Below are 23,372 nucleotides of genomic sequence, written 5' to 3' on the forward strand. Positions count from 1 at the left end.
AAACTTTTAACTATTTAAATTTTCAGCTTTTTCCTTTTAAACAAATTTAACGTGAAACAACACAAAACACTGCAAACCACAACACAATTAAATATAAATTAAAATATTAAAACAAAAAGAAGATGCACATTCTCTGTCATATGGGCCTGCATGATTTCTGAATCCTTTATCATCTGCAACTGAAAATAGTGGATGATTACTATACCTTTCTAATGTGACGTTGTTGTCCCTTGCTCTCTTTCTCTCTGGCTCTGATCCTGTGCTACTGCGAGTGTAACTAACGCCCTTCCCCCTCTGCCGGTACAGGCAGCGCGCGAGTTTAGCGGAAAAAAGGGCGAGAGAGAGGGTGAGAGAAAGAAAAAAAAACCTCACGGCTCCCAATAAGGAGCCGGCTCGCGTCGTTCACTGCAAAGAGTCGGCTCTAAGAGCCATTTCGTTCGCGAACGACCCATCACTATTGCCCACCCTCTGTCTGAAAAACTGACCGCTCTTTTAGTACAGTTTAAACTGAGGTATTTCCTGGCACAGACCTGGCTTTTGTGTAATCCACAAATCTTTAAAACTGTTGAGGTTGGGGTTCTATGGCCTAATAGCTCAATCTTTGTCTTATCTGACCATAAAAGTTTTTTCCAGAAGTCACTTTATTTGGTTACTACAGATTATTTTTAAAATGTGATGTAACATTTTTTATTTCTCTCTTTTTGTTCCACAGTCTTTACACAGCCACTGATTCCCATTCATTTATTATGGTATGAATAGTTTGCACAGAATTTAACCAATTTAAAATTAAAAATCTTGGACTATTTTGACGCATCAGGAAGCACTGCACCAGAGGCCATTGCTTGATCATAGCGACCAGTAGGGATGATATTTTTATATAGTCCAGCTTGCAAGTTAGAGTCCTCTTGGGTCTTTCAGTAAAAATCCAGTGAAATTTTTCTAGATGATTATGGAATATTGCAGAAATATTCCTCAGTGGGAAATGTTCTTCACAAATTGATATTACATTTATTATTTTTCAAATGGAAGCAAAATCAACTGAAATTAAGTTGGGCTAAAAATTATGCCACTGCTGAAAGAAGGTCAGTGATGCTGTGCTACAGTGGTCAATGTGATGACATTAAATGTTCCCAACAATGTCTTTATTTAACCACGTGACACAAATCCTTGTGGAGTTGCATCAGGTAGGCCAACCAGCATAAAAATATACCACATCAAGCAGGTATGTTGGAAATGATGCTTTTGAGAACTGAAGGTGAATTTGGAGCTGGGAAGATCTAATGGCAACCAACTTAGTTCAGTTCAGTTCAGTTCAGTTCATTTTTATTTCAAACATTTCAAACATGAGCCTTCACAATCATTACAAAATATTATTCCATTATTTGTTTGAAAAGGAGTAGGCAGAAGTATTTACTTATTTGTCCCTACCCCCTCAAGTTTTACCTCTCATTCATTTAATTTTTTTTTTTTTTAGTCTTAAATTAAACAAACAACATATGAAACAAAAGTAAAGCAAAACAAAACAAAACATACATAAATCAAAAACAAGAAATTAGCAAGCCCCACCACAGTATAGTTTCTTTCATATAAAAAATACAGATACACAAGTTATGGAAAAACTAACAAACCAAAACAAAAAAAAACCCCAAAAAAGAACTACAACACCATTACCAGCAACATTACCGTCCTGGGTTAACCCCGTTTTCTTCATTCTTATACTTATTTAAAATTAGGTTTTTATATCTTACTTTAAACTGTTTTATGTTTTTACTGTCTTTTATTTCTTCTGTTAGACTGTTCCATAATTTAACTCCTGCAATTGAGATAGACATAGTTCTTAAAGTTGTTCTAGCACTTTGTATTTTTAAATTCCATTTCCCTCTTAAGTTATACCCACCTTCTCTTTCTATGAACAATTTACAGATTTCTTTTGGAAGCAATTTATTTCTTACTTTATACATTATTTGCGCTGTTTTAAGCTTCACCAAGTCTTGGAATTTAATAGCTTGCATTTTGACAAAGAGTGCATTTGTATGGTCCCTGTACCCCACATTATTTATTAATCTAATGGCCCTTTTCTGTATTACAGTTATTGTTTGTGTGTTACTTTTGTATGTGTTTCCCCAGATCTCTACACAGTAGCTCATATATGGCAGTAGTAAAGCACAGTATAAAATGTGCAGTGCTTTCTGATCCAGCATATACTTTGCTTTCCCTAGGACGGCAATGCCCCGTGCCAGTTTCCCCCGAACATAAGTAATATGTGGCTTCCAACAGAGCTTGTGGTCAATGATCACCCCAAGAAATTTTATTTCATTTACTCTTTCTAAATATACATTGTCAACACATATTTCTACTTTGATGTTTCTCTTTTGGTTTCCAAACAACATAAATTTGGTTTTATCTAGATTCAATGATAATTTATTTATATCAAACCACTTCTTTAATATCGTTAATTCCTGTGTGATCATCTCCAAAACCTGTGGCAATTCCACACCTGAACACAGTATATTTGTGTCATCTGCAAATATTACAAACTTTAAAATCTCCGATACTCTGCAGATATCATTTAAGTACATAATAAACATTTTTGGACCCAGTACTGAACCTTGAGGTACTCCACAAGCTATATCCATCAAATTAGATTTATATTCATTTATTTGTACATATTGTTGCCTATTCCCTACATAGCTTTTTAACCATTCCAAAACCACTCCCCTAAACCCGTACTTTTCCAGTTTTTTTAATAGAATTTCATGATTAACAATATCAAACGCTTTCTTTAGATCTAAGAAAATGCCGAGCGCATACCTCTTATTATCCATACATTCCGTTATCTTTTCCATTAAATCTATTAATGCCAAAGCTGTTGATCTGTTGCTTCTGAACCCATACTGACTATCTGTCATTAATTCATATTTTTCCACAAAACTGTCAAATCTTTTTATGAAAAGTTTTTCCAGTATCTTAGAGAACTGGGAGAGTATTGACACTGGTCTATAGTTTGTAAAATTATGCCTTTCACCGGTTTTGTAAATGGGAATAACTTTAGCAACTTTCATTTTTTGTGGAAAAAACCCTTTTTGAAACGACAAGTTGAATATATATTTTAATGGTTTTACAATACCATCAATAACTGTCTTTACTGTTACCATATCAATATCATTCCAGTCTGTACTGATTTTGTTCTTAAATCCTCTAACTATGTCATAAATCTCTTTCTCTTCCACTGCTCTTAAAAACATTGAGCTACTATTCCTTTCAATATTTTCACCAGTGTCCCTTTCTATTCCATCAACCTTTATTTCTTCTGCCAGTTTTGGCCCTATGTTTACAAAGAATTCATTAAAGCCATTTACTATCTCTTCCATGTTATTAATACTTCTTGTCCCTTCTATAAAGTACCCAGGGTAATCATTATTCCTTCATTCATTTTTGATTATACTGTTTAATACATTCCATATATCTCTTGTGTTATCTTTATTGTGTTCTAACCTTTTAATGTAATACTCTCTTTTACAGGATCTCATTATATTAGTTAATTTGTTTTTGTAAGTTTTATACTTCCTTTCAGTTTCTATTGTTCTCTTTTTTATGAATTCTCAATATAGGGTATTATTTTTTTTGCTGGCATTTTGTAGTCCTTTAGTCATCCATGGGCTTCCTGCATAGTTGTGTTTCCTATTGATTTCAATTACTGGGCAGTTTTTATCAAGTAATGTGTTAAATGTTCTTAAAAATCCTTCGTAAGCTTTATTAACTTCTGTTTGTTCATATACAATATTCCAATCTTGCTTTAAAAGTTCATTTCTAAGACAATTTAATGTCTTCTCTGTTCTTATTCTTTTGTAAATAATCTTATGTCCATCGTTGTTCACTTTATAATGACAATTATAAGATGCAAAGACTGGTAAATGGTCACTTATATCATTGATTAACAGCCCACTTTTTATATTTCCTTCTATTATATTTGTAAATATATTATCTAATAGAGTTGCACAATGAGATGTTATTCTGGTCGGTCTTGTTATCAGTGGAAATAAACCCATGCTGTACATGGAATCAATAAATTCTTCTGTATTCTTATTATGATTTGGATTCAATAAGTCAATATTAAAGTCCCCACAAATAAACATTCTTTTCTGATTTATATTTGTAAATAAGTCCTCCATATTATCTTTAAATATCTCAATCTTAGATCCTGGTGTTCTATATATACAACTGACAATTAGGTTTTTCCTTTTTTCCATACTTATTTCCACTGATAAGCATTCCATCACTCCATCAATAACAGTTGTCATTCTTCCCATTCTTTCGTACTTTAGGTTTTTATCAATGTAAAGTGCCACCCCACCTCCTTTCTTGTTGATCCTGTCTATATGAAGGAATTCATATCCATTTATTTTAAAGTCTTCTTCTTTTCCAGGAGTTATACAGGTCTCCGATATGGCTATCACATTGAATGGCTGTTCAAACTGTGTTATGTAGTCATTGATGGATTGAAAGTTTGCATATAAGCTTCGACTATTAAAGTGAACCATTGATATACCCTGATCTACCTTGAATTCCTTTTTAAGTTGCTCCTTTGTATAATAATTGCATTCATTTGTCTTATTGTTAAAGAAATTACAATCAGGATCTATGTTGCTGTCATACATCAATGTCTTATTTTCAATATCTATATGAGTTGTTAGTTGAAAATTGTCAGACATCTGCGTTGGTTGTGCACTTGGACGGTCCCATCATATTTAGCACTGCTTTGCATTTATCAGTTATATTTTTCTAGTTCCGTCATCTCTTCGATGACTAGAACCTTAGCCTGCTCTGGTGTTCCATTTAACTTAATGAATACTTTACAGTCTGACGTCCAAGTTGACTGTATTTTCTTCTGTTTTCTTAATATTCTTGCTTGTCTTGCAATGTCTGCATTTTTCTTGATTAGGTGTTCATTTAAATAAACATTTGTACCTTTTAGCTTTCTTCCTTGCTTGAGCAGTTCTTTTTTCTGTTTTCTATTAACAAATCGAATGATAATGGCAGGTATTTGATTTTTGTTTTTCCTCGGAAGAGGATGGCATCCCTCAATATTTTTATTGTCCATTTCGATACCTTTGCTTTTAAAGAAGGCCAGTACCTGCTCTTCCAAAGAGCGGAGCTCTTGCACGAGTGGCTCCCCTCTCTCTGATGCTGCTACCCTTGCATATGTCTGATGCTTAGTTTCCAGTCCTGTCACTATCACATCATTTACTCTTGAATATTGTTCCAGATCTGACACCCGTCCTTCCAGTATAGCAATCTTCTTGTCCTTTTCCTCGCTCTGCCTTCTTAGTTCTTTAATATCATCCATTAAATTAAGTATCAGTTTTTGTTGTTTTGAAATTGTTATTTCTTCTGACATAAAGTTTAGGGATTTCTTTATGTCCTCCAGTTCCTCCTCATTAACGGTGCTCCTCTTAGGCGGCATCTTAACGGCGTTAAGGCCCGCTGGTTGTGAACCACCTTTGAGGGTTGCCGAAATCCGGCCTGTCCTGGCAATTAACCTCGCTGGCTGTTTGTTGGTACCAGGCGTGGTCTGGCAGCTAGCCTCGTTAGCTGATGGTGGAGCCTGGCGTGGCCTGGCAGCTAGCCTCGTTAGCTGTTGGTGGAGCCCGGCGTGGCCTGGCTCCACCACTTAGAAAATGGACAAGAGTTAAAATAAACACTTTCTGTGCGAAATCTGGGTGAAACAATATAAAAGGTAGGGGTTTTTTTGGTTTTGTTTTTTTAACCCAACTCCATTAATTTTGGCTTTTTGGAACAGATAGCAAAACAATAAAGGAAACAGTTCAGTGTCAAGTCTCAGTTTCAGCTGAACTGTTATTTGTCATATCGTCTGTTTCCTAAGAGGAGGCTGAAACATACATATGTTCTTTATTTCCTAGACAAAATACTTTGTACAGTTTTGTATTTTCAATCACCTCTGAGAATAATTTCATGAGAACATTAAAACATCCGTGTAAAAATCTATAAAGGTAACGAAGATAAACTAGATAATCCCTTTTACATATTTCACTCTGATTACCACCTTCTTAGATAGCTGATTTTTAAATTTATTATTACTTTTAAATCACTTCATGTTCCCAGAATGCATCTTATTTTCTTTCTCTTCTCTTGGATATTTTCACTTCTTACCTAAATCATCTTAAGTTACAACAACCTGAGAAATAAAAAAAATCATCTTGGGTTAAATGCCTCACTGTTCATGGATGTGTGGCATCTGTGACCATATATTTCTTTCTATGAATAAAATTACAAAGTAAGTACGTCAGTACCCACCACTCAAGTACATTAATGAAACGGTGTTAGTGAGATCTGATTCTGTTACATTTCAGGAGTGTAGATTTACCCTAAATATATTTATATGGTTATGCTGGAAATCACATGTAGCTCACACTCCTCCCTTCACCAAGTTACTAATAAAACTGAGAAAACATCATCTGCGCTTTATCATGTGTCACGGACAACAGTGTGGTCCTGTCCTAAAAACATCTGCTTATTCCAGCTGTGGGAGTTCACAGCAGATCTGGATCAGGACCAATCAGAAGTAAAGGATCATCGTGGGGGTCAGTAACCTGTCGATCAGTCCAAGTCACCATGGAAACGACCTGAGAAGATAAAGTAGACCACACTGTTATTGCTGAACAACCCTCAGTCCTCTCTGTTGTGTCACTTCTTTCTCTTATCGGCTCATCCTCAGTCTTTGAGATGGACCTTCACCCTGATCCTGGACTGTCAGGCTACAGCAGAGGTGGGAAGTAACAAAGCATAAATACTTTTTTATATTACAAAGTACAAATATTTAATTAATCTACTTGAGAAAAAATTACATGTATCTATACTTTACATGAGTAGTTTTTCTGACAACTATTTACTTTTACTCCCTACATTTTGAAACAAATATATGTATGTTGGGCCATAATATAGCAAAAAAAAAAAAATCAAAAAATATTATGGTCGAGTTTAAATTTTTTTAAAAATATTTCTTTCAGCTGCCGTCACTGAGAGTTAACATCTTTCTGTTGAATTGAATGAAACATTTCTCTGTGGGAAACATGTTTGCTACATGCACTATTAAAACAGCAGACTGTGTCTCACCTAATGAGTCCAGGTCATGCTGATGAAGGCTTCACCTTCATATTTGGACCTGGCAGATCTGCGTCTGCGAGCACCTGCAGGACAAGTCTAAAGACAAAGAGAGACAAAGTCCAGACTTTAGAAGATCAACACTGATCCTTTCATTCAGGACTGAATCTGCTGAGAACATTTGAGCCTTTGAGTCAGAATAGAAACAAGAATAAGTGAAAATAATTTGTTTAATGATCGTAACAGAAGAGAGATACATTTGACTGTGTGTGTGTTTGGTAACAAAGCTGTACCGGGACACAGTTGTTCTGTTTGGGGCACAGGTGGAGTTTGCAGTGCAGGAAGACTTCACCAGAGCCTCCAGTGAACTCGAACATGTTAAAGGAGAAGTAGTTGGAGGTTCCCAGTCCGTTCTCCTCCACCTGCACAGTCTGGTCAGCAGGGTTGGCACAGCTGCTCACAGACAGGAAAACACACTTTGTTCAGGAGTCCATGAGAGAGATCAAAACCACATGACTGTCTGAGTCTGTCTCACCCGTTTATGATCAGGTTGTATCTCGGAGTGCTGTCGGGGGATGGCTGGTCTGTTGCCCAGCAGGAGTCGGTCACCATGACGACCATGTCTCCATCCAGCCCATCAGTCTTCAGCTCCACCCAGATCTTCTGGTTCAGCTGCACCTCAGTGTTGGACTCCACAGCTTGTGTGCGGCCGACGTCAGTGAAAGCCTTCATGGTCAGAGTGTAATCCCAAACTCCAGATGTGATGTGCTGGATCACAGAGCTGCAGAACACAAACACACTTCAGCTTTCTCTGACTCACAAACCTCATGAGAAGCTTCACATCTTAAAGTAATTCAAAGGAAACCAGCAGCCACCACACACCTGTCTCTGATCCTGAAGGTCTCAGTCTTGATGTCCGGTTGAGTTTGGACGCAGGAGAAGTCGATGGAGATTTGGTCGTGACGAGTGATGATGTCAGAGGAGCTGTTCTGGGTCATGATGGTGTTTTTGTAGATCACTTGGCTGTTGTTGGTCTGCGGAGTCACAGAACAACAACCAGATATTGCTACTGAACAACTTTTTTCTATTTTTCATCTTTAATATCTGACAGTTTTTAGGACATGTTAAAAATGGGGTAAAGGGGGTGACATTACCCCTGAGTTTTCACACTGATAAAAAACATTATGTTCTGTGATGTTACTTATTTTAACAATGTTTTTCAACATTTTACATTAGGCACTTTTAAGATGGTGTTTTTTTTTTTTATTTTAACCCTTTAAAACCGGTAGGAGCGGGCACGCTCTGTTTTGCGTAACTATTTTTAAATCCCGGTAGCTCTGCAACCACGTGAGCTAGCGCAATATTTTTTTTTGCATATGAAACCGGAGGAGTTGTACTTACATCTTATGCCATCAGCTTGTCCTAAGTCACAGTTTCCTTCCACATATAGCTTTGCAAAAACTGCATAAAAAGCGCTTGCAGCAACAAAAACATAATATTCCAGAAACAGGCTTTGCCGATCCGATCAGCTGTTTGTAACACTTCCTACATTGGATTAGACGGCAGCGCGAACTATCGCATGTCCGCCATGACCTGCCCGAAACCGGAAGTGACGTCATTTTCGCGGAAATGTAGTTTTTTACGGTCTGGCCCTCAATGAGCTTATACTGGTGTTTTTAAAAGTTATCTTTGACTTTATGACTTTCTGTATCGTTTCTGGGAAGCTTAGGACTCATATTGCACTGCTGGAAATAGTTTATTTTGATGCATATGCTTCTTTTTTGCAAATTTGCACTATAATATTTATTTTCGTTTTTCCTGCAGTGTATAAAAATTGGTGTATTTCAAAAATAAAACTATGAAGGCACTCAAAATAAATTTCCTGTGGTGGGAAACTATTTTGTGCAACTTTTTTGTATTTACAGTTTTGAGGGATAAGCCTCTTAAATTTATCTAACTAGAGATATATGTTAAAAAAACAAAAACGATTTTCAATTTTTTTGTAGTTTATTGCACTTTTTTGCAATTTATGTAATCACTATGCACTTAATTCCTGCATATTATTAAAATCTAGGCTGTAATGGTTGTATTGATGTATAGCAACTTGAAATGCTCCCAAAAATGGCACTACAGCATGTAAAAATATAATATAAGCTCTGGCGGACTTGGTTCTATGGTAGGTCTTAAAGGGTTAACTTATGCACCTTTTTAAATAACTCATCTACGTGCTGCTGAATGCTGGAGTATATATAGACTCTTTGACAGGTTGTTGTAGCTTCTAGCTGTCTGTTAGCCTTCACCTCAGTTAACTGGATTCTCTGAATATGGACCTTTTGGAGCATATTTAATGTAAACATCTGACAAAATTAATAGGCTGTTGTTCACTAATGGAAGTCTGTTTCCCAGTTTCAGTAATGGAAGAACTAATTCCAGTACTGATTATCAGGTACCAGTGAAACATATATGTAAAGTTTATGGTTGCAACAGATTGTTAACAAAGGTAGTTCTTTTGCGAAGTCCTATTTGGGTCTTCCTTTTACAGAGAAGTCAGAGAGGTCAGAGGTGAAGCTGATCCCGCAGAAAGATCCCAAACTGCAGCAGAGCAGCAGAAGCTCAGCAGAAGCTGGAAGATGTTTGGCTGCTTGTAGAAGGTAAAGAGGGGGAGATAATACTCACCATGATCACCATCCCACAGCTGTTGCTGCTGTTGAAGCTGAAGGTCACCATGCGGGTGAGCTCGTCCACCTGACCCCTGCAGGTCGGGTCGTTGAGCTGTAAAGCAGAGTAGTCGATGCCTTTGTCCTCCAGTAGACAACCGACCAGAGTGACTGAAGCAGAGTCCTGCATGCAGACCGTTGGATCACCTGAACGTCACAATATCAGTCAGAAAAATCACAGTTAGAGTTTTCCTCCATTATTCAGCCCTGTTGTCATGGTGATGTCACAGCTGTCGTACCCAAAGAGTTGTTTTCTTGGTACTTGGAGGCAAAAATGGTCCGACAGAAGCAGCGAGTGTCACCACCGACCGTCTTCTCACCACAGAACTCGTGATCACTGCAGGTCCTGTCCTGACAGAAGGCCTCAGAGGCTACAGAGGGACACACTGATGTGTTATCCTGAAAACATTCTGAATTCCTTCTTTAATCCTCCTGTTATGTAGTGTCTCAGGTACAACAACAATGTTCCTGGGTCAGTTTCATCCAGGTGGTGTTTTCTTATAATAATGTAATAATGTGTATGCGTTAGTCCACGTAGGGAAATTAGTCCTCTGCATTTAACCCATTGACCCAGTGAAGCTCCTCCTTCATCTCCTCCTCTTTACCTTCTACAAGCAGCAGTGGGCAGCCACCAATGCAGCGCCCGGGGAGCAGTGTGTAGGGATGGTACCTTGCTCAGGGGTACCTCAGGGTAGCCGTTCAGTGGGGTCGAACCCCCGACCTTCCGATCATGGGGCAACCACTCTACCTACTGAGATATCCCTCCCCCAATCCATGTGTCAGAAACCGAAAAAATTAAATAAACATGGTAAAGATATCATTATTAACCCCATTTACTAACCATTTCAATCAATAATCCAAAGGTGTTTTTTTTTACCTTAGATATAATCTTCGTTGTTTTTTTCCTATCAGCCTACCTTTCTGACATGTCTCCCCAATGTGATGTTTGTGTAAAGTTGGTCAGAAGGTTCCTTTGTAAGTGCGCATGCGCCATTAGCGTGCTGCCTGCTGTAGCCCTAATTTCCTTCGGGATTAATAAAGTATTCTGATTCTTATTCAGTGAGGATATATTATAAAAAAATGTATATTTCAATTTTTAAGTACATTGGAAAGTCCTACATATAAAATACAACAGTTTTTCAAGACATTGTTCTTTTATTTATATTTTACATTTTTATTTTATTTATGGAGTAATAATAGCTGCCAGCTTGTCTCTGTTTCATCTGACAGCACTCGTCTCTCTGTTATTAACTCTGGAGGAGAAAATATCACATTGTGGTACAAAATATATGTCTCTGCATCCCATAGATTGGGTGCTGATTCATCCTTTGACCTATAGATTGCAGGCAGGATGAGAACCTCCAAATATCCATCCTTCCAATTCTCCTCCAAAATAGACTGTTCTTTTAGATTATTCACTTCAAGAATCATTTTTTTAAAATTGAGTTGGCCATTACCTGTTCAAAAACTGATTTGATGTCTGTCACACAAGTCACTAACATCCTAGTGGGCCCTGACACTGTCTTTATTATGTTTTGTATATACAGTTTTGCCTGATGTATATTTGAGGATTAAGAGCAAGGTCAATAGGGAAAGATGTGTTTGTGTGTTTGAGGTGAAATATGTCTCACAGTTGCAAAGAAACAAATTGCTTTTGAAAGACTATGGGTCACTTTTTCAAATATGTGAAATGAATCACTTTCATTTTATGCTGATTACAGTTTTTAGGCCAAGCACAAGAATTTTCACATCAATGTACTTTTTAATAAGAAATTTCGATTTTCATTTTATTTTAATTTTTCTTATTTTATTTATTTATTTATTTACATCAGAATGGGTCAGTTTGACCTGCAGCATAACAGCAGGGTTTTAAAAGAATGATTGTCATTAAGTTCTTACAGCAGCCGGTCTTTGATGTCCAGCCATCCAGAGCGTGGTTGTGTAGACTGCAGGCTCTGGCGTAGGCCTTCAGGAACTGACAGTTGAGTCCGTCCACTGCAGGATATTTACACAAAGTGTCGGTGCAGGCGGTTATGTAGGGCTCTGGGTCGATGTGACTGTTACAGGAGGAGAAGGGCGCCTCCTTCAGGAGATTACAGCTGTACCACAGATAAATAAAATAAAGAATATCAAGTGTTGAAATCTGTGCTGAAGTTACATGATCATAATATAACACAGACACAGATGTTTCCTGCTGTGTGGATCAGTCTGCTCACCGTTCAGTCACACTGGTGCAGTTGATCATGCTGTCAGCAGGCTCACTGTACTGTATCTCACAGCTAGGGGGCGACAAACAACAAAGTTCAGGCTCATTCATACAAACACAGACTATCTGCAACATCAGCAGCAGCAGCAGTCAGAGGGACTCTGAGCTTGTGATGAGGTCTTACCTGGTGGAGCTGTACTCAGAGAGTCTCAGGTCACTCAGAGACCTGCTGGAGTTTCCACACAGACCCTCCACAGATGAACCAGCAGGTCCTGCACAGGATCAGGACAGAAAGAGTCAGATCAGCATCAATATTCAAACTGGACAAACACAGCAGCTCAATAAATAACAGCACAGTTTAAAGTTTATATCATATATATACGTAATTTTGTATGTACTTTTAAACTGGATCTGTGCGGTGTCGCCATCAAAGAAGACAGAGATGATGAGGTTGGAGAGCGACAGCTTGGCGGTGACTCCAGTTTGGTCCTTGGAGAGCTGCACACCGTGAACCAGCTTAGATGAGCTGCTGAGGGTCAGCGTGGAGTCGTTCAGCTGCATCACAGCAGAGACAAAGTGGAGGAAACACTGAGTGAAACATGTCAAACACACAAACAGGCTGATTTCACAGCAACAACCACTGAGTTCAGCAGCTCTGAAAGAACTGCTTCTAACAGCCCTGAGAAGAAAGATGAGAGGAGACACAGCAGAGGATGAGGGAGGACTTTGGATCAGACTCCACTCTGACACATGAACTGTGGCTGTAGGTCGCTTACCTGAACTCTCCCACCTTGTTCCAGGTGAATGTAATGCCCGTCCACATGCAGCGTCACACTGTCCAAAAAGCTCACATCTTTACGACGGCGGTCCCTGAAGTTCCCCAGAACATGGAAGTCTGGGAGTGATGGAGTCGAGAACAGAGAGTATGCACACCGATCCTGGATGGAGTTAATCTGGCCGTGGACATCAATAACAGGGGGGCCGATCACAGTGCAGGTGGAATCCAACATGCAGCTGATGAAGGCAGAAAAGTAAATAAGCAGCAAAAAATATCACCAAGAGCTGCTGCTGAAGGCAGAGGCCACCAGGGAGAGCTCTTGTGTTCAGGACACGTCATAGAAAAACTTGATGGTGGCGCTACAGGAAACACCAGCCTAAAAATGTCAGCAGCTTGCATGATGTGGGACCATCTCCAGCTTTATTTAAGCATCAGCAGGAAGCAGTCGGTGTTTTATTGAAACCTGATTCATCAAATAATCCAGCTGTGAATCAGCAGCTGTGTATGAAGTGTGAGCCTCTTATCAAACTCACTGTTCACTGATCTCTTTCCTCTGATTAGAGCTGCTGTTCAAAATGAGTCCAATCACTGCTGATGTAATACTAACACTTCCTGCTGCTGCTCTTTCACAATAAAAGTTTTCTGTTTTTTTTGTAAGGTGACCCGCTATGAGTGAAACCTCATGAAACAGCTAAAAAAAAAAATTAAAAATCCTCATTGAGGTTAGGGTTGGGGTTCTCTTTTTTTAATGACAAGGTTTCTTCAAAATGCAAGAGGACATATTTACATGTTGTTGCCTTGACAACGCTCCGGGGGAACACAACCAGAGGTGTGGATGGCTGCTGTCTCGTTACAGGTGAGAACAGAGCAGGTTTTGGGATCAGAGCTCCACACTGCACCATATTCATACAGAACACCTAAGAATTTAAGGAGGTTTTAAACACTCACAAATAACTGACTCCTTTAGCAACTGCGAGCACAAAAATCACATAAGATTCAAATAGTTCAATTTCACAGAATCCCAAAGTTATGTTTTAGAGCCAGAGATTCACCAACCTGCATGTCTGCATCCACTGATGTCTAAGAAGGCCTGAATTTGCATATTGCTAGGAGTGTTTGTAACATGTACTGTGTTGATTGTGATCCCTCTGGCCTGAACCTCATACAGCTAAACAGAAGCAAAGCCAACAAACGTTACAACCACGAAGCAGAGACACACAACTTGACACCTATTAATATTAAGTCAGATACACATACTTGCAATAGATACAAAGTATTAAACATGTCTCATGAACTCAAACACAGTATTATAATTGTTTATATACACACATAGACTCACCACTGAGCCATAGGTGTGCATCTGCAAGTAGAGAAACGCTTGTGTCCCGAGGTTATATAGAGTCAAACCATTCTGTACACCAAAAAAAATTGGACACTGTCAGGAAGTTTCCTCTAAAAGCTTTTAGAAAAGTGTTTGATGTGATAGAACCTCAAATTTTTATTTTTGGGTTTGAGTCATAATACAATTAACTTGAAGTAAAATAATGAAAAGTATCACCAGTCAGATCAACACTCACACTCGTATTGGTGAAGGCAATTACAATGTAGCATTCCAGACTGTTCTTAATGGTTGGAAAATGATCATGAATAAACTGTTCTTCACCAGGATATGGTTGTTGTCGCCATGCATAGAATTTCTCTGAGCCTGCTGGAGGCCCCACAAGACAGTCTCCAGTTTCAGGCCTGAAACACACCACAATATTTCCACTAGTGAAGTTCACCTGTGGAAAAACAGAGACACAATAGGATAAATCAAATGTCTTGTGTTTTGTATCACTGACCTGTTTCAGTCAGAGCTCTCGCTCTGCTTCAGGAAGCTGCATCAGGTGATGTTCAAATACTCAGCATCACTGCAGAGGACATTAATGAGACTCTGAGCTTAAACCCAGCTGAGGGCCTGAACCCGTGAACAGAGAGTCTGACCTTCATTCACTGCTGATGGAAACACAAAGATCTCCTAAAACATCAGGCTTCATCCTACTCACATAGAGCTGCTCGTACTTCTGTCCATAATATGTGATGGGACATGAGCTGGTGTTCAACACTGAAGAACCAAAGTATAACTGCGAGAAATCTGTGTTTATACTGATGATCTGCTGAGCACCTGAAGACACAGAGACACATGAGAGCTGTGAGCTACAGTCTGTTAGCTGGTTGGACAAACAGGGAGCGCTGCAGGCTGAAAAACTGACTTCATGAATGGATTAAACAGCGTTCACCAATCAGTGTAAAGCTTTACTATGACATCATCAGTTAGCTGTTCTTGGACAGAAAGATAACAGGAAATGACAGCTTTATAAGACTTCTGGATACTGAGGGTAATAAAACCGCAACGATGAGAAGCTGAATTCAAAAGATGGATGAAACAAATATGGTCTAACTTTTCCTATTGATTGGTCTCTTTAACTTTATGTTTACTTTCTATAAATGTATTTTCCCTTTTATAGTATGAATGTAATAGAATGAACTTAGGTGAATATAAATATATATAACATTTAATTTTAGCGTAATGGTCAGTGTTTTAATGTTTTAATGGAGGCTCAGTGAGTGGCCCGGTAAGCTTTGCTATAGTCAAGCTCAGTGTAGTGGGTGTGAACTTAATTTTGTTGAGCGCATTACAATGTTGTGTTAGAAAGCAGGTAGTGTGAGAACACTTTCAAAATGGCTGCCAAGGGTGTGTTTTACCTGTCAGTGGAAAGAGAACACACAGGAAGAGCAGAGGGTGGAGCATGATGGAGAGGGCCAATCAGCTGACAGAACCCTTAAACACACACATTTGATGAAGCTGTGCGATAAGTGAAATTCTAACATTCATACTCAGTGTTGTACATTGTTACAAAAACAAGGACAAATGTCCTTATATTCCTTTATTCATCTGTGAAATCTGAGTCGTTGCACTGATATTTGACAGATTTGCTCTCTAAACTGCAATAAACACAATTTTCTGTGACGTGTAATCTCACAGATTTAAAGTTTGAAGCCTTCATCCAGAGAATAAAATATGATCATGTGTTGTAAACCAGTTTGTCATAAGTTCACTTCAGTTATAGTTAATTAGGTTTGTGTATGTTTTTCCTCACCTACAGCTATCCTGTTGAAGCCACAGAGCCCGTTTCTGTGTGTTTGTTGTGCAGTCTGTTAACAGTCCTAACACTGATGTGTTGTTCAGCTCTGAAATGTGTCCACTGAGCCGTCCTGATGTGAGTTACAAGAGGCAAAGCAAGAGTCCAGGTGTGCAGCTCGTCTTACCTGGAGCTCTGATGGAGGATGAGGAGGATGAAGGCTGCTGCTCAGGAGGCTCTCTGGTGATTCTTCTGTTGGTGTCTCTGTGAAGAGGACGCTGCTCTCTCCGTCCGTCTCTCTTTATGTGGTTCCTCGCTGCAGTCCACACCCAGCAGGACAAGGGTGGAGGTGGATTTTGTTATAGAGACACCTAATGGAAACATAACACTGATGGATGCTTATCCAACCTCTTGTTACATCATCATGGCAACAAGAGAAACAAAAACTGGCAATGGGTTTGTCAGTCTAGGATTAAAGAAATACTCAAAACTAATATTCTTTGTCTTATGAAAGGACAAGTTTGTCATGATTTAGATAAAAGCAGCTTTCATGCCAAGAATCTTTGTATTCTTTAAAATCTGTTTTCACAAGTGTGTTGTCTTCAGGACCTGAGCAGCAGTATTCCCCTCAATAATTCCTCCATTTGGATAATTTTATGCTTTTACATCAGTGGAAGGGTGGCTGTCAAGAAGCCATTCTCAAGGAACGAAGTTACACAAGAACTGGACTGAGAATCAGTGGCAACAGATCTGATGGATTGATTAATCCACACTTGACATTTTTAGTTTTCATAAATATATACAGAGTACATTAGGAGAGATATACTACAGTAAGTGTTTACAACCATCTGTGGAAGATTTGTCAAGGTTTGTCTGTTCTGAAAGTTGCCTAAGATGGTTGAGACTGTGTAAAGTATTAAGGTCATCATGATAAAATTTTCACTTTCATGCTCATTCTACAAAGTCTGTTTTTGCCCTATATATTGTACTTACATATGTTTGCAAAGTTCAATAAATCACTGCACCTATTTTCTAGTTACCTAGCAACATGTAAAGAAATGAGCCATGGCTCAAGACTTTTGCACTTTACTGTTTATAAAGGTAAACATACAAACAGAAACTGCAGTGATGTTAAAAATGCTGTTATGACTCTTGACATTGCTACACGCCTCTTCTTTAGTGTTGTGTTTGTTTTACTAGTAACAATAATAGAAACTTTTATGTTAAAGGCGTGTCACTTCAGAGGTTCACAGAACATGTTAAAAAAATAAGAGGTCTCAAATGAAACAAAGCAGGAAAAACTACTTGCTGGTTGAGGAATGCTGGTTGATATCTTTGCAACCCACTTGCAACCAGCAGGATTAGAATTAAAATCTACTGGACTACTGCATCTCCTGCAACTCATATGTGCAAGCAATTGTAGTTGTGATGTTTTTATTCCTGTTGTTTTTTTTAAAATTTATTTTATGTTTTTGCTCCTTTAGCTATCAGTGACTCTGGATCCACAGTTTCAGTTTCTGCTCCTGTTTGTTTTGTTAGTTCTTCATACTGTGAGGGGTTTAAGTATGAACAGTATGTAATGGTTGAAGTACTTTGTATTGTTGTTTTGCTTACAGGTCCACTGCAAATGAATCAAGAGCACCTTGTCTTACACTCTTCGTGACTGTGTTCATGACTTCTAAACAAAACAAAGTTTTTTATGCCAGATCAGTGGAGATTTCATGCCAAGGTCTCACATGTTTTAAATTCTGTTCTCACACATTGAAAGCTGTGATGTGTATACAAATCTGTGTTTTCATCGATACCTGAGCAGCAGCTTTCTGTAACCTTGAAGATGACTTACAGACAGGTCATAGGGTGCAGTGCTAATTACCAGGACTGTGTGTGCTACATGTTTCTCATAGAGAACTCATGCAGCTCCCCATTTCTGTGCCCACTGTACATGCCCAAATTTCACTCATTATTCAAGTTATACGATCCCAGGAAAGACTGTAAAATTTTCAAATTATTCACAGAAAAATATACATTGTTTAGAGTCTGGAACAAAGCACAGTTTTTGCCTTTCTAATTATAATTTTATTCATGGGTGGCAATGGGTAGTTGTCCTCATTATCAATTGTGTGATGAGTTGATGAGTGATGATGAGGAGTGCTGATTGGTAAAGGCGTCTTTGCAACATACTTACAACGAGCAGAATTTGAATAAAAACTTATAGTAATAGTGAAAACTCAAGTTTTCACTATTACTACCATTATAATGTTCATAGTGGAACATTTAGTGGTAAAAAATAACCATTAATTATAAATTTCCTGGAGTGATGAATTCACATTTGTCCTAAAATATTTATTTTTTAACAGACATTTTGAACATTGTCCACAAGTTTGAAGGATTAAAAGAAAGCAAAACAAACACTGTGGCAGTAAAATCCTAAAGCCTATGCGACGTCAGTGTTTTATTTACAGTTTGTTATTTTTTCCCCAATGCAGTGTGGGCAGCTGTTCAGGTCCTTGCCCCAGCTCTGCACAACTCTCCTGCCCTCGCTCCTACTCTCTCCCTTCTAAAGGCTCCGGCAATGTCTGAAATGTGGAAGGTGTGGTTAGTGATGGATGTAAGCCATCCATCACTAACAGGGCCGTGCAGAGAGGTTTAAAGGGGCGGGTGCTCAAAGTTAAAAAGGGGCATATTGAACCAGGCTGAATAACAACAACACACATTCATCAAGAATCTAATATGGGCAACAAGGCAAAGCAAACGTAGCCGATGTTTTACCTGATGGGTACAATGTTGCTGTTGAGGGGTTGCTGTGGATAGTGCTCGTGGGCAGGGCTGTGTTGATCTGAGACTGTAGACATTAAAAAGTCCATAGGAGAGATGGTAGCTGATTACACAAGTGTCATGAGATAACAACAAAATGCAAAGATTGGTGACAGCACTTGGAACCATAAGGCAACAAAAAACTGTGAGAAATAAATTAGGCTCTGCCTGTGAATCACTCTTTGCTTCTCTTCTTCCTTCCATCCCATCATTTCATATATCACTCTCCACGTGCTGTCTATGTGAGAACAAGGCACAACTTGCTATTGCAATAAACTATAATCTAATTATCCACACCTAACAACTCTTGCACTTAATCTATAATAAAATGATGACAAGGAGTCCTGATCTGTAACTATCTTTTTATTTTTCGTTTTTGTCTACATTATATTGAAATGTTTCATTATTGGAAACATTTTAAGAGATACTTACTATTCTTAACATCTTAACAGATACTCTGACCTGTAACTATCGTAAAACGCTTCAACCAGAAGTAGACACCTTTCGCGCATGCGGGGTACCGATCGGGTTTCCGGTACGGATCGGATAGTGACACACCTACTTACTGGTTTTGTCGCATCAGTCTGTGCCTCTGAGTTAATTTGTGTTTCTCCTACAGCTCCAGACCGCTAAAAATGTGCGTGCTGTTTGTGAGCTCGTTCTCGGCTCGTAACCAGCACATTCTGCTGTAAAGGGCGATCATTGGTTAAATGTGATCATGTGACTGATGCAAGTCAGATCCTTTTATTTAGCAAAACTGTGATTAATAGTTAAATATTATTGTTGAGGGGCCCAGACAGGACTCCGCACGCACACACACATTAATTTTTATTTTTTTTTTTTTTTAAAGTTGCCTCAACAAAAGGGCACTTTGGGCACCCATCAGGAAAGGGGCGGGTGCTCAAGCCCCTCTAGCTCCCCCCTCTGCACGTGCCTGCAACAACCCACGGCTCGCGATAAGGAGCCAGCTCGCATCGTTCCCGTCAACGATCCGGCTCTAAGAGCCATCTCGTTCGCGACCGACACATTGCTACAAACAAGGTAATAACTTCAAGCCTTCAGGGTGTCTGAGGGCTGGTTATCGACTCCGGTCATCTGTTACCAATGCAGTTGGAAGCTAAATGAGTTAAGGCCTCAGGCCTGACACATTTCTAGATTATATGTGTATTGTAAGCATGTATTGCAGTTATCCTTCTATGCTCTAATCTTAACTCAATAGATTGTGAAGACTAGCGCTTTACAGAGCTTAAGACCCTCTGTAGACTTAGCAACAACTCTAAATGAGCACAAATATTATGCAATGTGTATGAAATACTCCTGGCTGTACCTGTAATAAAAGTTAACGTAATGAAAGGATCCTTAATTGACTGGGAAACTCAAAGCTCAATAGTCTGTATCAACAGAAATTCACTGCAGCCTATGTAATATTTGATGCATCATAATTTATTCTACTCTATCTTGCAAATACATATTTGTGTGGCAATGTCATGCACAACACACACAACTATTAGATCCTTAAGATCAAACCCGTGTCATTCTTTTGGTCCACTGCAGTGCAGTAGTCAAAAAAAAAAAGAATAAGTGAAGTGGCCACAAATGGCCAGGATAGAGCCCAGAGTGTTAATGTTTAAAATGTATAAAAATATTATCGATTACAATTCTTTACTGTTAATATCAACAATAAGCTTTTTATTTTGAAATTACAAGTATAAAAAAATGCTGTTACATTTACATTTAATGCTGTTACACTGTAATCCTTTATTATAAGTATGGACATAGAATCAAGTGAACAACATTTTGAAATAAGTTTAATTGGAATTTTGTACTATGCAAAAACAAAACAAAAAACAACAACAACAACATATTAAACAAACAAACAAACACAGCCAGTGCCTTCATTTGTCCATTACATGTCAAACATAGCACTGACCCTTAGTCCCTGCTCATCAGCACATGCTTTCAAAAAGAGCTCCTTGTCCTCTGATAACTGAAAAACAAAGAGGAACAAGTCCCTTGCACCAGTGTCTTCTTCCTGTGACATGTCTCTTAAGACCCTCTGCTGGTTCCCTTCATTTAAGGACAGATATTTTGGCATTGTTACGTGTGCACGGAAAAGTGCCTTATTTTGGACAACCCACTGCACAGCAGGATGCAGATCTTCAACAACTGCTGGCTCCTGTGTCAGGCAAATGGGGATAAAAACATAGCTATTTCTCTGTTACAGAACAGTTTTTTAACAGTTATTCAAAAGTCACTAACCATGTAATTACACTACTGTTTAAAGTGAATACTGACCTGACTGACTTCCTGGAACTTGCGCTTCGTCAGTCTGAAAATGGGCACATGTTGTCCTTCAAGCACAGCTTTGGCTTCCTCTCTCCAGTGTGCAAATAGCTTGCCAGAGCTTAACAGAAAATTTTGATATTGTTAAGGTGTGTAAACTTTGACACAACATAGAACAGAAGTCAAAATACAAATACCTCCTGAGATCAAAGTTCTCCATCAACAGCAAGCACCACCATTTACGCAAGTAGGGCATGTCTGACTGTAAAATATTAATATGAAACATATTTAACAACTTTCAAAAGATTCAAGACTCCATTGCTGTGAAAGTAAATAGAATACTTACTATAGTATAGTCAAATGGTGCATCCAGTGCCACGTACAGAGCAGACTATTTGGAAGAAAAAATAAAAATGTCATTTTTTTAGAAGCTTAAATTACCTTCTGTATGAATCTCAAGAAGAGAAGAGAAAAATTACCATCAGCATGAAGATCCCACAGTCAACTCCATAGTCTTGGCTTGGAAAACCCTGTATTACATTGAAAATGAAGGGACAGTTAATAAAATCCCTTAAAAGAAGACTGGTGTAATTCATATTATTCGCCATACACTTAAACTAGCACATTGACCTTCAAGTCAAAGCTCTTTTTTTCTGACCACTCCCCAGGAATGATCTTCACTGCAAGATTCCTTTTTTTCAAGACAGTTACATTCACAAGTTAACAGACATCATCATGATGGGTGTGAAATGTCAGTCTGAAACAGAATTTTATTTTTAAGTATTCTGTATATGAACTCTCACCAAAGTTATATAAAAAAAATCATTTTGATTACTTGCTTGTTTCTTTAAAGGACGGTACACTTACAGGAAAGGACTGCAATGGATCACAGCCATAGGGTGCAAGCCAAGTCCGGGTGACATACAGATTTTCTATGTAAATGCTTATCCCCTAGAATGTAAAAACAGCACATTTAAAACAACAACTCTTTAAATTAAAGCTTGACAATCATCATATACAACATACAGTACCTTTGACTGAACAATTTTAGTGATAAGCTCAAAACAGCCATTTCCAACCTGAAACAGAAAAAATCATAAAAAAAAAAAATGAATGTACACTTTATTATTTCATATTCATAGAAACAAAATACTTACAGTCAATTCCATTTGTTTGTTTAAACCCAGTGTCCAAAAATCTGCCCGCGTGAGGCATCCAGAAGACGTTTCAACAATCAGCTCATCTTTGGGTCTGCTGATGTCCAGAACATAGTTGAGCTAAAAAAAAACAGAGCGGTGTCATAGACTGTGGATGACAAAATCAGATAAGCACTAAAAGTTGCACTTTGCGACATCTGAAAACTTTAACATACAAGCTGTTGTTGGCCAGGGTGCGGTACAAAACACCATGATTAACAGCTGGCCAAAATGTTCTCAGGCTTTGTCAGAGCTTCGCACGGGGGTCCACACAGGTCAGGAAAAGTTGCATCTGTTGACCTTCTATTGCCTTTCTTGTCAACTCTTTCCTGAGGTTCTATAGGGATTTTAACAGGTTTTAGACAAAACACTACATAGAATGCATATTAAATGCATACAAATGCGAGAAAAATAAGCACTATTTATAGAAGGAAATTCATTTGAAACAGCATGTAACAAATTCGTTGATGAGCCCTCAACTACAACAAGATAATGAATGCAAGATTATTATTTCACCTATACATGGCAATCACTATTCAAGATAAGAAATTTTACCAGTGTCACCAGACACTGAAGGTGCTGGGTTCAACAACGTTTCTGTGGTATCTCTGGGTTTATTGCACACCTGTGGGGCTAGGTACACAAAGAAAAGAATATACACACACAGATAGGAACAAATCTAACATGTGAACAATGGTAGCGTTCTGGTCATGAGACAATGCATGTACTTACCTACGACAGCTTGACCCAGTGCCGACAATGAGATATTGATCTTACCAAGTCGACCATGTCTTAGCTGCCTCTCCAGAAGTTTCTTGTTGGTGACAGTGTTATAATGATGAGTTATATTTCTCATCAAAAACACATGTGTGGATGGACTCATATTACTTAAATTTCCTCATGTTTGCAAAGAACTGTTCAACAACTTGACTGTTCTTTCAGCCTTTCAGCTCTGGGACAAGTTGAATTCTGCGTAATATGTCCTTGGGATCTTTTGTATTTTCCTCATGAAATCTGTCATACAGGACATAATGGTCAGATGATCCAGTGACAGGATAAGGATTTTCATTTACACTATCCATCCTTTCATGTAGCCATGGAAGATTCACTTTCAGGCTTCCATCCTGTGCAGCC

The 23,372-nt window shown here is 38.5% G+C and overlaps 2 protein-coding genes across 2 annotated transcripts; both read right to left on the reverse strand.

The window, feature by feature from the left end:
- Window positions 1-4,768: 4,768 nt before the first annotated feature.
- Window positions 4,769-5,464, reverse strand: LOC148103599 (uncharacterized). The gene has a single exon (XM_087838808.1). It carries the CDS (start codon window positions 5,462-5,464, stop codon window positions 4,769-4,771), a length of 696 nt encoding a protein of 231 aa, XP_087694934.1.
- Window positions 5,465-7,134: 1,670 nt separating this feature from the next.
- On the reverse strand, window positions 7,135-17,618 carry LOC148103600 (alpha-tectorin-like). Its single transcript, XM_087838153.1, has 18 exons — window positions 17,588-17,618; window positions 16,133-16,261; window positions 14,869-14,987; window positions 14,401-14,604; window positions 14,163-14,183; window positions 13,880-13,991; window positions 13,611-13,740; window positions 12,822-13,059; window positions 12,444-12,600; window positions 12,230-12,317; window positions 12,056-12,118; window positions 11,739-11,938; window positions 10,079-10,210; window positions 9,799-9,986; window positions 8,005-8,156; window positions 7,658-7,903; window positions 7,416-7,575; window positions 7,135-7,221 (listed from the first exon to the last, which is right to left on the reverse strand). The coding sequence occupies exons 1-18, from the start codon at window positions 17,616-17,618 to the stop codon at window positions 7,135-7,137; spliced, it is 2,457 nt and encodes an 818-aa protein (XP_087694279.1).
- Between the last annotated feature and the right edge of the window lie 5,754 nt (window positions 17,619-23,372).

This window comes from Neolamprologus brichardi, chromosome 3 (genome assembly GCF_056152115.1).
Source record: "Neolamprologus brichardi isolate AB-2024 chromosome 3, ASM5615211v1, whole genome shotgun sequence".
Taxonomy (NCBI): Eukaryota; Metazoa; Chordata; class Actinopteri; order Cichliformes; family Cichlidae; genus Neolamprologus; species Neolamprologus brichardi.

Bases quoted from the DNA above. Each gene is read 5' to 3' on its own strand.
- LOC148103599 (XM_087838808.1), bottom strand. From the start codon at position 5,464: ATGCCGCCTAAGAGGAGCACCGTTAATGAGGAGGAACTGGAGGACATA.
- LOC148103600 (XM_087838153.1), bottom strand. From the start codon at position 17,618: ATGAACACAGTCACGAAGAGTGTAAGACAAG. The intron at 14,988-16,132 runs GTAAGACGAGCT...CTGTGTCTTCAG, and splicing joins ATCCTCCATCAGAGCTCCAG to GTGCTCAGCAGATCATCAGT. The intron at 12,318-12,443 runs GTACATACAAAA...GATCCTGTGCAG, and splicing joins CGCACAGATCCAGTTTAAAA to GACCTGCTGGTTCATCTGTG.